We start from the raw sequence: 16,809 nt of genomic DNA, 5'->3' as shown, positions 1-16,809 counted from the left end.
CAATTATATTAAAGACACGATGGAGAGGATTATGCCACCCTCACTTTTTGAATAATATTGGTTTTCATGCTGAAGTGTTCACATATTCTTCATATTATCCCACCCTCAGGTACCAATGTATTCATATGTGATATCCTTTACTCTACGTAGCATTGGATGTTACGTGCTGATAAAGGCATATGTGGTATCTGTTTCCTATGTGGCAATAATATTGTGTTCTCAGATATTTACATGTTTTTACCCTATCGGCACTAATTATTACGTTGTTTTTTTTCTCTGTTCTTCCCAGAGTCTGATCAGAACTCTGAACAGATGAATAAGAAGTTCTAGAATTAATTTTTCTTCCAGATCCTGTTAATCTTGGATGGTGTTAGTTCCTGATCTTATCTTTGTCGCTCTGATATGGTTAAGAAGTTGCCGTGATCTCCAGTTGTGGAAGTTGGTTTTTACTGCCGAAGTTAAATAACTGACAGGGCAGAGAAAGAGGACGCATTATGACAACAATGCAATTTATATATCTGCAGAGACATTGGGACTGATGCAGGAGACGTGATGTCATACTATGGTTTGCGGGAAATGTAGTTTATTAAAAAAGTCTTTTATGATTGGCTGCTGTCGATTTGGTATTAATAAACCTCAAAGAAGGAGAAGCATAATCCTCGCCTCAGTGTCCTTAATAGAACTGAAGATTTTTGATGCGTTAGCTAGAAAATATTTTAGTCCCGTCCTCCCAACCCAGGTATGGCGTTAATTCTTTCCAGTTTTTATGTTTGTCTTTTGGCATTTACATGGTACATTACAGGAAGTGCATCAGTAGTTCATCCCTTTTGTGGTGGCTCCTGGGTAACAGGGACCATCTTGGAGAAACTTTTTGGTTCAGCTAGGGAACTGGTTCTGCCAGAAAGGAGAAGTATCTCAAGCGTAAGGACTACATCCAGGAAGACGGACAAGGAGGTAAAGTACCCGGGCACACTCTGCTTGAAGCAAGGGCTTCTAGCTGCCATTTCAGTTGATTCTTTCCAGTTTTTATGTTTGTCTCTTGGCATTTACATGGTACATTACAGAATATGCATCAGTAGTTCCTCCCTTTTGTGGTGGCTCCTGGGTAACAGGGGCCATCTTGGAAGAACTTTTTGCTTCAGCTAGGGAACTGGTTCTGCCAGAAAGGAGAAGTATCTCAAGCGTAAGAACTGCATCTAGGAAGACGGACAAAGAGGTAAAGTACTGGGGCACACTCTGCTTGAAGCAAGGGCTTCTAGCTGCCATTTCAGTTGATTCTTTCCAGTTTTGATATTTGTCTCTTGGCATTTACATGGTACATTACAGGAAGTGCATCAGTAGTTCCTCCCTTTTATGGTGGCTCCTGGGTAACAGGGGCCATCTTGGAGGAACTTTTTGCTTCAGCTAGGGAACTGGTTCTGCCAGAAAGGAGAAGTATCTCAAGCGTAAAGACTGCATCCAGGAAGACGGACAAGGAGGTAAAGTACCCGGGCACACTCTGCTTGAAGCAAGGGCTTCTAGCTGCCATTTCAGTTGTTGAAATTCTACAACCACATTGCCGTACAGATACAATGAAACAACAGCACTTCAGCATGCAAGCAATCAGAAAAAGAACGCATAATGTGGCATCAACTGTGGACTGCTGTTTGTATCTACAAGTGCAATAGTGTTGAAACAACTGTGCCTCGCTTGCTTTCATGAACTGTCATCAGAGGATGCCTTCTGCCACACAATAAAGATGTATAATGTTATCCCATAGTAGTAGTCAAGCATTCAGAGGTCGCCTTTGATGCGTCGAATACAGTCAACATTTTAATAAAGGGAACTAAGGACCTTTTTAGGTATTTTTGGGTTAAAGGTACTGAGGGGTTACAAAAGTGTAGAAAGTTACTTAGACTAGTTAATTTTCAACAAAATAAAATGTTTTATTATATGAATGCGGTGTGATAGAAGAGTAAACAAATTGCAGGCTATTTCATTAAATGTGGATGTCTATAGATCGGGCGCTAGAAATAATATTAAAATGGAAACTTTTGACTCTGCTTATGAAAGTTGAAAATAACATTTTTCAAGGACTAAAACTTTGTGATCACTTCATACAAGAGCTCTATTTCAGAAATTCATAATTGTATAAGGCAAAATGTAAAAAAGCCCCCATCACATGGTCTGTGATATCTGCATAAAATGTATTCGCCACCACACAACACAATGTGTGAAGTCCATTCGATCGGTGGCATAACGGAATAAGATGGGGCATCTCTGGAGAACGTGATGAGGGAGCCCTGAATCTTTCAGATTGCCTAGATATTCATTGGTCTTGGGCACAATGGGGGGCCCCTGAGAGTTTGGGGGCTCTGCTAATAGGCTGGGGGCTCCCCTGCATCCAAGGACTGCAGACGCCTGCATTCTGCCCCTGCACTCGATACTATGCACATACTTTTTACTGCACTGAGCAGCAGCATCAGTGCTTACTTTCAGTGTAGGCTAGTATGCTTTGGAAGTGGTAGGGCGTAATACCGGCCAGTTCATCCCATTTAAAAAAAAATTGCCTCAGACATACCCACTGCCTCTCACATTAAGGGCCAGATGTGTCAACACTAGCAACTGCGATTTCCAAATTGTGATTCTTATTGAATCACAATTTGGGAATTTTAATTCATAATGTATGACAGACATATTTATTTTTAAAATAATAATTCCAAATGGGTAGTAAATTGACCTAATTAATGAGGTAGGTCACAATTTGCCACCTTCTAGGAATCCCAGGCATCACAGGGATGGTGGCCTGCTGGAGTCAGCCAGCCACCATGTCTGTGATTGCTTTTTTTTTTTTTTTTAAATGGATCTTGTTTTCCCTAGAGGAAAATGGGATACATTTAAAAAAAGAAAACAAAACATTTAAATTGTTTTAGTTTTTTAAAATACTTTGTTTAAAATTATAAAAGGGGAAGGGGCCGCCGGGGAACGCCTCCCCCCTTCCGATTTGTGAATTTGTTACCACCAATTTTGAGTTGGTGGTAAAGTATTACTGTTTTGCGACCAGAATTCAGTTACAAAAAATTAATACATACCACTGGGATTCGGTATTTGGAAGGGATGCCTTAAAAAGCCACTCCCACGAGTCTGGGCCCTAGTGAAACTGCACTTGCTGCACAACTGATCGATCCACCCCTGGCTCACTTCCACTCCCCCACACAATTGCCAATCAATCACTCATCCTAACACACTCACTCCTTTGTGCTCATTATCACTTATTCATATACACTCTCAAATTCAGATTCTAACTCACTTTCACTCGCATTGGCACTCAAACACACTCACACACACGCTCACTCAATCCCAGTCCATCTCGGTCACTCTCAAACACATACGCACATGCATAGAGAAATAACATGTTTTTACTTACCTTGCTTAATTAGCTGGCACCTCAGAGGCTTCATGGCAGCAGAATGGGAATCTGAATCTGGGGCTGGGCACTGGAATCTGCAAGCCATGATTCCCAATGAGGAGTCAGATGTAGTATCAGGAGCAGGTTTGACAGGGGTAAAACCCACCTCAGTCCATCTCCCAGCTTCTTAACAGGAAGGGATGCACAGCCATATAAGAAGCTGGAATAGTGCTGGTGATCCTGCCCCTGCAGGTCTGTGTGGCTTTTCATTGGCTCCAGGGATGCACTGATGTGTGCTCTGACAAAACACATTTTAGCAGTGCTGCCGAAGGCATTCACAGCATGTCTGCTAAATACCATGGATTGTGCCTGTGTGCGGGATTTGTAGTTGAACTACACCCCTCAGATATGCATAATCCAGACACTCAGCTAAAGAGGACTGTAGTTTGAACCAACACTCTGTAGCTGGATCATGCCTCAGCCCCCTCCTCCTCCTGTAATCAGAAGCCTTGAGACGAGGCAGAGGGGGCTGACTTATATGAGTTTAGTATTTTCATGTTCACGGTTAGACTGAACAATGTAAAAGGGGCTGCTCGCTGAAGCCAGTCGTAAGGGACAGCTGCTTCTAGGTTTGTTAACGAATGCGTTTTGCTCAGAAACCTGTTACTGGTGCTATTGAGTATCGGCGTGCTAAATACTGAGGTGATTCCGCCTTATGCCACCTTCATCCACTAGACCCTCCCTCCTTCTTGATCTCACTCTTCCAGGTTCCTGTTTTCTCCCCTTGGTGCAATCTTTCCAGCCTTCTCTCGCGCCTTTAGTGTTTTTCTCCCTTTTCTGCTCTGGGCCAAAGTTTGATGAGTAGAAATAGGTGCCGGTCCCCAAAAATAAGTGCTGATAGGCCCCACTTGCAACCACCGGCCCAAATTAAGTACCGCCTCTGCTCTTAATATCTTCTGCTGCACTGCTCTGTAGTTCCTGCCGAACACAAGCTCTATTGCACACTGCAGAGCACTCTTTGTTGCACAGGTATGCTGTACACACACTATGCTGCACTACACAACAGACATCCAGTGCTGCACACAACCCCCTTAGAGCACCCAGTGTAAGCTGCACACAGTCTGTGATTGCCCTTTTCACAAAGTAGTAATGGGCACACTTGAGGAAGTTAGGATATCATGAGAAGGCAATGCACAAGGCAGCTCAGTGTATACAACTTTCATATGCATGAACAGCATGTTTTACAACATTTACCAGACTGGTACAAACCGAAACATATGCACTGTATGGTCAGTGTATGTTATGCTACTCTTACCTGGATTGTTCTCTTCAAGAGTTACCAAGTAGAATAATCCTCGGTCAGAAAGTAGCTCTGGCACAAAAGGGAAAAAACGGTCCATTACTTCTCTGCCATTTTTGCCTCCAGCCCAGGACGCTGTTAAATCGGAGGTTCCAAGCTGTGATGGACAGGAGGACAGTGCTTACTTTGTAAAACAATTATTAGGATAAACACCGCAGCAAATGCACCACACCAAATATTTTTGCATGAATAGACAAGGAAGTGTGGGCATTATAAAAGCAAGCGCTGCCATACTGGCATGCCTGGAGCCAATTTTGACTATCACTGCTGACAAGGGCTATGTTCTATTAACTTTAAGAGATACTAAGACATTGGCACCTAAAACAACGAAGGTGGCCATGTTTAAGATCTAAATTTAAACACAAGCACAGGCTCTTACCATCCCCTGAACCGAGGGCATCAAGGCCATATGGTGCTCTAACACACAAACAGGCAGGAGGTTTTCAGGTCATGGGCGTCATGGAAAGCCAGGAGAGCAAGGTAGCCCCATGCCAGCTTGTTTTCTAAGGAAGGGTGAGGTTTTGGGCAACAGCAAACTACATTAGTTGAAAACATTTCCCTCTTAAAAAACGTTGCATATTCATCAACATTCCTTGTCTATCCATGCTTGTGCTACTGAGGGTTCACAGCAACATTCATCTGAAGAAGTGAACAGTGTTGGAGTGACTAATAGTGGAGAGTAAAGCCCAGCCAACGCAGATAAAGTTTTACTGACTCACTTGTGCACATGAAGGGGACTGACTGAAGCACTTGAAGACGTGGCTGTGTTCAATTTAGGACTGAAGTAAGTTTGCACAGCACTTTCGGCAGTGTAGGATGGCTGCTATTCATTGATGCAGCATGCAAACACTCTGGCTGAAGCACTGTGTGAGCACGGATCATGCTCCGTTTTAGTCAATCAGGACTGCTGGGGGATAATTTACTCATTTGTGTTTGTGTTAATTCATATGTGAAGCCTTTCCTGGGGTCTCTCTTTCCGAAACCTTCTAAAGTCCTATTTTCGTTATGGGAGTCTCCATTTTGGTAGCATATCTGCTGGACATACTCACATTTCCTCTCATAGTCTAAATACAGGATTACTGAATTATTATTGCACATGGTGCACTAGCACAGGTTCTTCCATGCATACGAATAGCTTTTCCAACCAACAATGGTTTGTTCACATGTGCACCTCCAGGTCACAAAAAATCCCTACCACCTATGGAGTCCCCCAGGGTTCCATACTGTCCCTAGTTATCTTCAACCTCAACATGAAGCCTCTTGGTGCTCCACTCACAAATAACAGTATTCAAATTTACCAATATGTCGATGATACACAACTCTACTTAAAAGTCTCCTCCAATTCAGATATCCAGTACCTCAAACACTGCCTACACAACATCCACGCCTAGATGTCCCCATCTACCTGACGCTCAACCCAATCAATGCAAAAATCCTGTAATTTGCGAAGAACAACAAGAAACACTACAAACCTGGCTCAATTACGTGAATCTTGACAGCTTCAAATCCCACTTTCACCGAGTGTCAAGTCACTTGGATTCACCCTGGTCATCAACCTCACCCTCAAGGAAAACACTGCCAAAAAACACAACGGCGGACTCGCACCAGGTCTCCCTTCTAAAGAAAGTGAAACTGTTTTTTTCAGAAACCAACTTCGGAACCGCTGTTTGCATCTGGATGTGATAATGCCATGCTATATGGCCTCTCATACTCCATAATGCCACTCTTTATGGGCACCGTACATGCCACAGCACTGCTCATCCTGGAGAAATAGGATTACATCACCCTTAGCCTTTTCAAAGTCATTGGCTCTAACTACCAGAATGTTCCATCTCTCAAAACCAGTTGCATAATTCATGAAGCCATCATGACCACCACCACGTCTTATATTATAGATAAACTCTGCATCTCTGGTGGTTCTCAGCATAACCTTGGCCAGGACACCTTCAGACTGCAGACTAGGTAGTGTAAAAAAAAAAAAAATAACAAGGCAACAGGAAATTTCCATTGCTGCACTCGGATCTGGAGCAACCCTGTATTCATCAGGACCGCCCAAACGCTGTTCAAATTTAGGAAAGAAATGAAGACACCCCTCTTTAAAGAATTCTGCATCAACATGCATTAAAAGTACAAAAAACAGCTACCTCTCCTGTAGCTTGTTGACTTTATGCTTGTCTTTGACAAGGTATGGCGCTCCTTAGCCTTTTGGCTAGGTTTGAACTATAGAAATAATACACACATACATACATAATCGAGGCATGAAGAGTTCTTAAGTAATACTTACTTTCCACCTTTATGCAGTGCACAAATCTATGAATGACACTTTCTGACATTTGTCAAACTGGCCCAACAAGTATTTTAAGTTGCAGCATTTATTTTTGCATTCAATCCTCAGGTCGTTGCACAAAAGTAATGTATAAACATTCATTTTTGTGAAAACAAATAGAGGAAGAAAAGAAAAAAGACACAATTGTGTAGTTAAGTTATGATGAACTATCCTAATGTGGATTCAGGCAGGAGAAGGAAATTGAGGTATGGCTGTGACAGGTAAGATGTAGTTGTATAAGGAAACACTTATGATTTGGATCTGTTTGGATCACTCCAGCAATTAAAAAAAAAACTATTACTGTAATTGTGGAAAATTATCGAAAACTGTAGTGATCGCAAAGTAGATTTCATTAAGGTGTCTAGTCTATTGAATTGTTTCACCCTTCGACGTAACTTTACTGTAGAATGTGTGAGTAGCATTCCATGGTAGAACCTGGAAAAAACATGTGGCAGTGTGTGATTTGGGGGACTGAGAATGCTGTGCTGAGGTGCTTCTTTCTTATAATGTCCTGAAAAACTGGATCTTTTCTGTCATTTTGCCGCCTGGACTCCCTTCATTATCACACCATTTGATGACGACAAGGTACGAGGACACACACCTATATAATCAACCTTGTGTCATTATCACATATACCGTGGGTCACTGACTTACAAAATATGTTGAAATACACAACTTCAAGTATACAGAGAAATGTTGGATTGAATGCTTGAATTAACCTCAGCCCATGGTAATCACTCTGGCCCCATATCAGTGATTGCAACACCTGACTGTAATGTCGATGCTAGGCCGACCTCCCCTGCTGGATTCAAGTATCAATTGTATAACTCAGTGGCCTACTGTTGTGTTTCCCTGCCTATTCTCTTTCTTTCATTTGGATAATCCTTGGGGCTCTCACTCAGTCCTTGTTTGAGGAACAGATGCTTCGTGGGCAGAAATGTAGGGTGGAGGAGGTGGAAGGGGGAAGGTGGGTTCACGTTTTTTTGTTCACAGGTTGTTTAGTACTGCATATCTGTGTTCCCTTGAGGTGCTATTCTCTTCGACTGTCCTTTAACTACTCCTAAGTAATACACCCACCCTTGAGGACCAGTGACCGCATAAGTGCAGTCTCCAGGAGACACAGTATACTCTCATGGAATGTCATTGGGCTAAATGATAAATTTAAGCGGGCTGCAGTTACGCTGCATGTCAAATGGCTCCAACCTGCTGTTTTATTACTTCATGAAACATACCTCCTGGGTATGAACTGCTCCTTTTTTAGGCAGATATGGTTACAGTAGGGTATAGCACAGAGGGCTCTCGGCGGTGGCTATATTACTATGGAAAACCTTCCCAATGGTGGTGCAGTGAGTCTTTACAGACCGCTAAGTCTTCCTTACAGGATTCTTGGATGGCAGCCCGTGGACACTTCTCAGAGAGTATGCCCCATCCTGGTTGCCGGCTCAAATCTGGAGGGGATTCCCCTATTGGGAAAGCAGCTGGTGGTGAGCGAAGTTTGTCCAGTTAAATCCTTGGTAGTTTCTCGACCACAACTTCAGCAACAACATCCATGACACCCTTTCTGATTACATTGACTGCACTGCTAGTACGATCTCTTGCCCACATACTCTATGGGAATCCTGTAGGGTCACAATCCAGGTGGAGGCCTGGCGTGCATCAAAGGTAGCACCAGGACACGAGAAGAGGCCTTGCTGACTCTTGAACAAGGCATGGGGCCTCATTACAACCCTGGCGGTCAAAGACCGCCAGGGCTGTTTTGGCGACTGTACCGCCAATAGGCTGGTGGTACAAGCTGCCTTATTACGACCGCGGCGGTAGCGCTGCGTTCGCACCTCTGGGACCGGCGGTTTGCCACCATGGTTGTCCCGGCGGTTTCCCGCCATGGTTGTCCCGGCGGTTTTAATCCTCCAGGGCAGGGGATTATGACTCCCCTTCCCGGCAGCCTGTCCAAGGCGGTAGAGACCGCCATAGAAAGGCTGGCGGGAAGGGGAGTCGTGGGGCCCCTGGGGGCATGGCATTGGCAATGCAGCGCCCCCCAGGCATAGCAGACAGTGAAAAGCACGACGGGTGTAGGTGCAGCTGCAACCGTCGCAACACCGCCGACTCCATTAGGAGCTGGCTCCCTTGTTACGGCGACATCCCCGCTGGGCCGGCGGGCGGAAACTCTGTTCATCAGCGGGGATCTCATAATGTGGCCGGCGGGATTGCGGCCGCATTGGCGGCCGCTCAGCGGTAAAACCTTGGCAGGCGGCCTCCGCCACCCGCCAAGGTTGTAATGAGGGCCATAGTCTGACTTGAGCGGGCAGAGGCCATACACTCTTGACCAGAGACAAGTTAAATCAAGCCAGATTGGACTTCGGGAAGACGCTCATGGGCTTGACCTGATTAGGCTGGTCCTATTCTCAGGGAAGAGTGTATGAACTGGGGGACAAGGCCGGGAAGCAATTCCACTGACTGGCATGCCAGTGTAATTGTCCTGGAGATTCGCATACCAGCTGGGTGTGGAGGGGGTTGTAGGGGCAGCGCTGACCTGGACTTACCTATCACAGTAAGTGGAGGAGGTGCTGCAGGCTAATGCATCCATGAACTCTGGCAAGACACTTTGCCCCAATGGCTTCCACCAGAATACTTTAAGAGGTACACCTCTGGGCTTGCCCTGCATCTGTTGGCCTTATTTGAGGATGCCCTAGCGGGAGGGGGGCAGACTCCCTTCTGATCTAAGGAGGACCACCATGACAGTCATCCTCATGCCTGGAAAAAAAAACATGGAATGCACCTCGCAACCTCCCAAATCACTCATCAATGTTGAAATTAATTATTGAATTATGGACGGAGTCAGAATCTCATTGCACATCTGCTGTTAACTGATGTGCAGCGAGATTCTGCCTCCGTCCACTGGCCCTTCTTGCTACTAGTCCTTCATAAAATGCAGTTGGGCCCTCAGTTCATTGGCTGTATAGAAAACAATTACAGAGACCTATGGGCCCAGGCCAGGGTCAACAGAATTCTCTGCCTTCCCTTTACCATAGAGCAGGGCACTCAACAGGGATGCCCGCTATACCCACTGCTCTTCACTTTTGTGGTGGAGCCCCCAACGGGGCTACTCAGGGCTCAGGGTAGATACTAAAGTGCAGAGTTTCTGGTGGTGTAGTGGGCTGGAAGACAGTGTTTCCCTTTATGCAAATGATACTATTAGTTCAATGTCCTGAGACTACTATGTCCCGCCTGATAGAAATTCTTCAGCTTTACAGTGATACATCAGGGTTACAGGTGAACTGGGGGAAGTCAGTATTTGTGTGGCTGCTATGGGCGTTTAGTGACGCTGGACTCCAGCTGGCGGAAGACAGCTTCCGCTACCTAGGTATGACTATGGTTTTCACCCAAAAGAGCTATTAAGACTTAAATATGGCACCTTTACTTTGCAGGATGAAACATGACTTTGAGACGTGGGTATCTTTGCCACTGAGATGGCGGGCAGAGGAGCACTTTTTAAAATGATTTCCCTCCCACGATTCCGTTACATCCTCCAACATTATCCATACATTCTCCCCCCAATCTTTTTCTCGAACTTCCAAGCCCAAATTGGGGCTTTTTGTATGGGCCAACAAGATGAGTATCGTTTGCTAAATGCCAGTGTTCTCATATGTGACTGGACTGGGATGGGCAGATGTTAAACTATGTTACTGGGCATCCCTTTTGGTGCCATTAGATGACTGGCTACATGGGGATAGAAACAAATTGGCCAGCTGTCTGGAGCATGTACTCCTCGACTCCTATGGAATCCATAACTTACAATATGTTAAGTCACCACCATACCCACTCCCTCCTGTTACTCGCTTTCCCTTCCTTTGCTGGCACGCATCACTAAAGGACATGCACTGGCATGGGAGGTTGATAGCAGTGACCCTGCTGTGGTAGGGCACTTGGTTGTCTGCAACTGCTGGACTAGCCGGTTTCACCAAATGGGGTTTAATAAGACTCTCCACTTTGGTAGCTGTGTGGAGGGGTTGTGTCATTACATCCATCCAGGACCTAGAAGCAGACTTGGTTCCAGTGGCACAGGCAGCGCGGGACCCTCATCTTCTCATACCGAGCACACTTAGGGCGGCAAATGAAAAAAGAACAAGGTGATGGATGGAATGCTTTAATTATTCTTAGCCACTGACAATCGCTCAGGCCACATCCCAATCCATCTTAATTTGCCCATCATGCCATCTCAGTTTGGAATTACTCACTGTTCCACTGAAATGAAGCTATAACTGTCTGAGGAGCCCCAACCAGTGTGAAACCGGTTCTAGGTTGCCAATGTCCTGTTTCAGAGAGGACCTGGCCGTTCAGGCTGGACTGTTCCCATGAGGAGCAGCGTCAAGACTGATTTGCCTATGTCCAAACTAAGGTGGGATTGTGGGCAAAAAAACAATGGATTGGGATGTGGCCTAAGCGTCTGCCAGTGGCTGATATTAATTCAAGCATTCCATTCATCACCTTGTTATTTTTTGCATTTGCCGCCCTAAGTGCGTCAGGTGCGCATAGACATGGGTCCCGGGTTCACTGCGCCACTAGACCCAAGCTATACCTGGCTGAAGAGCCCTAAGTAGGGCGAAACTTGTCCTAGGTTGCTTGTGTTTCAGGTAAGTGAAGACATGACTTGGCAGTTCGGGCTGGAATGTTCCCATGAGGAGCAGCGTCATGACTGATTTGCATATGGCTGGGTCCAAACTGAGGTGGCAAGGTGGGAAAAATAACGATGGATTGGGATGTGGCCCCAAGAGGTTTCAAGTGGCTGACATTAATTCAAGCATCACCTTATTGTTTTTTCATTTGCCACCCTAAGTGCACTGGCTATGCCCATACGTGGGTCCTGGGCTTGCTGTGCCACTAGAAACAAGCTATACCTGGCTGAAGAGCCCAAACTAAGGCAAAACCAGTCCTAGGTTGCTTGTGTTACGGTTCAGGGAGACCTGGCCTAACAGTCCAGGTAGGACTGTTCCCACGAGGAGCAGGGTCAACACTGATTTACATATGGCTGAGTTCAAACTGAGGAAGCATGGTGGGTAGAAAAAAGGATGAATTGGGATATGGCCCAGAGAGATTGCCAGTTGATAAGATCAATTCAAGCACTGCATCCATCACCTTATTGTTTTGCATCTGCCCCTCTAGGTGCGCCGGGTATACTCTGACATGGGTCCCAGGTTCACTGTGCCACTAGAACCAAGCTATACCTGGCTGAAGAGCCTTAAGTAGGGCAAAGCATGTCCTAGGGTGCTTGTGTTTCTGTTCAGGAAGAACCTGGCCTGGCAGTTCGGGCTACACTGTTCCCACGAGGAACATGGTCAAGATTGATTTGTATATGGCTGGGTCTAAACTGAGGTGGCTCACTGTGCAAAAAAATGATGGACTGGAATGTGGCCCTCAGCAATTGTGAGTAGGTGAGAGTAATTAAGCATTCCATCCATCACCCTGAAGTTTTTGCTTTTAGATTGGATTTGATGGCTTCTGTTTATGTATCATAACCATAAGGATATCAAAAGGGTGTCTTTATTTCAAGAAGACGCCTTGATTTATTCTGCAAACAGTGCAGAGCATGGAACTCTGTCCAAGGTTCTTGAAGTTTTATAAAAATGCAGACAAAATAGAAGAGTTAGGCCCGCATTCCGACCCTGGCGGACGGTGCAAAAATGGTGGTAAGACTGCAAACAGGCCGGCGGTCATTATCGCCCCATTATGACATTGGCGATTTGGCATATGCCAAACCGCCAATGTCCCTCACCATCCGCCACGGTGGTAACGACCGCCAGGCTGGAGACAACGGTCTCCAGGGGGGCGGCCGTCACTAGTCCGCCGGAGGTATCAGGACCCCGCATACCGTCATGGATTTCGTGGAGTTTTCAACCGCCACAAAATCCATGGCGGTATGCACTATCAGTGCCAGGAAATTTGTTCCCTGGCACTGATTGGGGTCTACTCCTCCCCCTCCCCACAGTCCTCCCCCAACACCCACGACCCCCCCTACCACCCACCAAAGGTAGGAGGACCCTCTCCCCACCCCCGCCCCCTCACCCCAACCCCCATAGACCCCCCAAACATACCCCCCACACACCACCTTCACGCACGCTCACACCACTCACACACATACACACGCACATACATGCACACATACATACATGTAACATTTCCCCTACCCATATTACGCCCCCGCATACATACACGCACTCACACACCCCCTTCTACACACTCACACCCCCATGCACGCACACACCACACAACACCCATCCGCCCCCCTCCCCTAATGAACGATCACCTTACCTGTTTCGGTGATCCTCCGGGAGGGAACAGGATCCATGGGGGCTGCTCCGCTGCCAGCACCCCGTCACCAGAACACTGCCACGCCGAATACTGAGTTGTATTTCGGTGGGCGGTGTTCTGATGACGTGGCAGTGACGGTGGAGCAGCCTCCACTACACCGCCGACCGCCAGTATGGCTGCTGGCGGCTCTCCGTCCAAAAAAGGGAGAGGGTCACCATAATATGGTTGGACGAAGTCCGCCAACATTGGCAGTCTTCGGCACGGCGGTACCTCAGGGGTCTTTGGAAAGGACCGCCGAGGTTGAAATGAGGGCCTTAGTGTTTTGAAATAGCAAATTTAATATCTGGGCATATTGTATACGATAAAGGTGTAAAACTGAGACCTGCTCTTACCAAAGCTGTTAAGGATACTCGTCTACCCAAAAAAAAGGAGAGGTGTAAACCATTCATGGTATTATGTGAATTTTATTCACAGTTTATTCCTGATTATGCTTCCTAAATGCAATGTTTGAGTAATGTGCTAAAGAAGAATGTGCCGTGAATGGGATGTAAATTGTCAAAAAGACATTTGAATGGATCAAGAACCGAATGACTGGTGCAAAAGCTTTGTTACCATTATACTCTTTGAAGTTGTGTGTCATTACAGATCATGTCAGCAACTGTGGGTTGGGTCCACACTCACTCGAGAAATAGGTGAGCAAAAAGTTATGCCTCACACATTGTTTTTTAGAGAAAGGGAGGTACATTACTCGTTTACATATTGAATGGGGAGGCCATGTAATTCCATGCCTAAGTTTGACAAATTAGCTTCTAAGCTTTTACAATTTAGTTTTGATGTAATTTACATACCTAGTTGGAAAATGCCAGGTGGACTGTTTGTTTAGATGTCCAATAGAAGATGTTAATGAATGTATTGAAAATGATGAGTGTGAAGACTGTCTGGTAGCGTCAGTAGCTCTTGTAGGTGCTTCTACATCTTACATGCGAGAGTGGAAGGAACAACAAAAATAAATATTGTCCAAAAGCATACAGTTTGCATTGCAGTCTTCTGATGCTCAGCGATAGGATGATCTCTTTTAAGACTTAAGATTATATAGTGTGTTCATGACAGGCACCTTGACAAAATGCTGCCTTTGTAAAACATTTTGGTGGCCAGGTATGGGCCGAGAAATTGATGATTGTGTAAAATGTATTGTGATTTGTCTGTCAAGTGACCAACAATTTAAGATCAATAACCCACGATCCATTCAGTTCACTACCCAATCAGTGCAAGTTTACCTTTGTTTTGATTATTATAGCCAGTGGCCTGAAGTTTAGTTTGTGCAGGCCTATAAAGCCACTGCATTGTTAAAGGATGTATTTACTAGACAAGGGTTTCTGGAATATCTTGTTTCGGATAATAGTTGTCAGTGCAGAAATGTCTTCTGGCAAATGGGCCAGTAGAACAAATGAACTAAATTAAATGAAAGCATTCAATGGGCACGTATGAATGAATGTGATATAATACATTTGGTGTGCTCCAAGATTTGGTTCCACAGAACCATGCCTCACAGAGCCACTAAAGTTTCTCCATCCAAGCTTTTGCAGGGTAGATGTTCCTTCTCTAAAGTGTGTCCTGCCTGGATGTAGAAATGAATCAAACAAGGGATACCTTTGAAGGCTTTGGACGAAATTGTTAGGTGCAAGGTTGAAGAAACTCTTGGCAGAAGATGCTGATACGAAGACAGGAAGAAAAGAGCTGTTTTTGCTGTAGGTCATGTAGTCAGGATCAAGAGGACCAGTCACATCAGGAAAGAAGATGCTAAGTTTGATAAACCTGTAATGAATGACATTGTGTGTGGGAATACTGTACGAAATTTGAGGAATCAAAGGTGGAATGCTAACAGGATGGTGAAGGTTTCAAAAGCAAGTAGTAAGGACAGGGAATACTATTAGTTTCAGGAGAACTGTGAAGTCCATGGTGGAGATGAATTGGATCACAATGATTCCACTGGTAGCCACAGGAGAAGCACTCACAAATTGGCTGCTAGATTTACATTAAGTTTCTTAGGTAATAGCTTATTCTTAATTCCTTCTCAGTTACTAATGTTAGTTAAGTACTATCTCCTGAGAAACTTTATTTTATTCACATATTTTTTAGGTGTAGGTTTGCTAGAATGCCATGTATATTCCATGTATCAATGTTCTAATTTTATGTATTTAAAAAAGGAAGACAAGGATGGTTATATCCAACTATAAATGTAACAAAGCACATGATAAGCATAGTCTGGGGAAGGCTGTGGACCTCCCATCCAACACTGCTAACAGTACACATCTTATAGGCTTCTGATTACTGGCACAACGAACATGACTGCAACTTGGAAGAGAGCAGCGGAGAGCAGATCTACTGTCAGCCTGGGAGAGGGTGGTGGCTGCCCATAAGTACCCAACAACATTAAGGAATCTTCAAAAGAAGAGGAGATGTTTGTTTCCCTGTATCTTGAGGGTTGGAGGGCTTTCCTGTAGATGGATATTCAAAAAGAGAGTGCTGGAGATAAATAAGCAAACGCTACCCCCATCCTCAATTAAATCTGTCAAAAAAGCAAAGCCTGGACAAATATGAATATGTATTTAGGGTCTACCTACCCTAAAAAGGATATAGTTATCTCCTAGACAAATATTTTCTCTGCAGAGCAGAAAATATATAGCCCTGCATTGTTATTCCATAACAATTAAAGAAAGACAAGCTATGTCTTCAAAAGATCACTGTGGGCACCTCACAGGAGTACCGGTGGAACAGCTGGATAATATTACAGCCTCTTGGTGTTCTCAACATTATTGATCCCAGTAAAGATAACATTCAGGGTAAGAACCAGCAGAACAGTTGGAAGTAGAATTGGACTGTATTGTGTGGAGCCCTGGCAGGAATAAGTGTTTGATCTCATTTCAAATTGTTGCCGCCTGGCATTCTAGAACCCCTCACTGGATGTCAGTGGGCTCTGGGCATCATCATGAGGAACATATGCAAGGCCAGCAGTGACCTAGTCGTCTATATGGGCTGAGGAGCCACACCCACTATCTTTTTCCTGACGTGAACAAAAGTCAGCCTGACAGATACCCTACTGGTTCAGGTCAGGCAGCCAGTAGCTGCTAAATGTGCGGACTCCTGGCTGCTTGAACTGAACTTTGCTGGGCTGAAGAAGTCACAGCCCCGTAGGCATGGCCTCTTCAAACTGGCAAAGGTGCCTTGAGGTCCTCACCCTCGTGACAAGAGGGAACATCACTGATTGCTTCGGACCTTTGTGCTTCAGTTTTAAGCCTTGAAGTGCCCAGGGCCGACTGTGAACCAGTGACATCTCCTCAAAGAATGGGGTGGGATCAGCAGTCTCACTGACCGCATCCCACTCTGTGACGAGATTGGTTCCCTGTTGGAGCTGCTGGTCTTGAGGTA

General features: G+C 45.2%; 1 protein-coding gene across 2 annotated transcripts in view; it reads right to left on the bottom strand.

Moving 5' to 3' along the window:
• Nucleotides 1-16,809, bottom strand: part of N6AMT1 (N-6 adenine-specific DNA methyltransferase 1) — a 162,267-nt gene that overhangs the window by 29,352 nt on the left and 116,106 nt on the right. For both annotated transcript variants that reach the window (XM_069229125.1, XM_069229124.1), the window contains one exon: nt 4,704-4,845. In XM_069229125.1, coding sequence (XP_069085226.1) covers nt 4,704-4,845 — 142 coding nt within the window. The remainder of the gene's footprint in view (nt 1-4,703; nt 4,846-16,809) is intronic.

This window comes from Pleurodeles waltl, chromosome 4_1 (assembly GCF_031143425.1).
Source record: "Pleurodeles waltl isolate 20211129_DDA chromosome 4_1, aPleWal1.hap1.20221129, whole genome shotgun sequence".
Classification (NCBI taxonomy): Eukaryota; Metazoa; Chordata; class Amphibia; order Caudata; family Salamandridae; genus Pleurodeles; species Pleurodeles waltl.
Note: the sequence above shows the minus strand (reverse complement) of the source record. Positions and strands in the feature narration are given on the sequence as shown.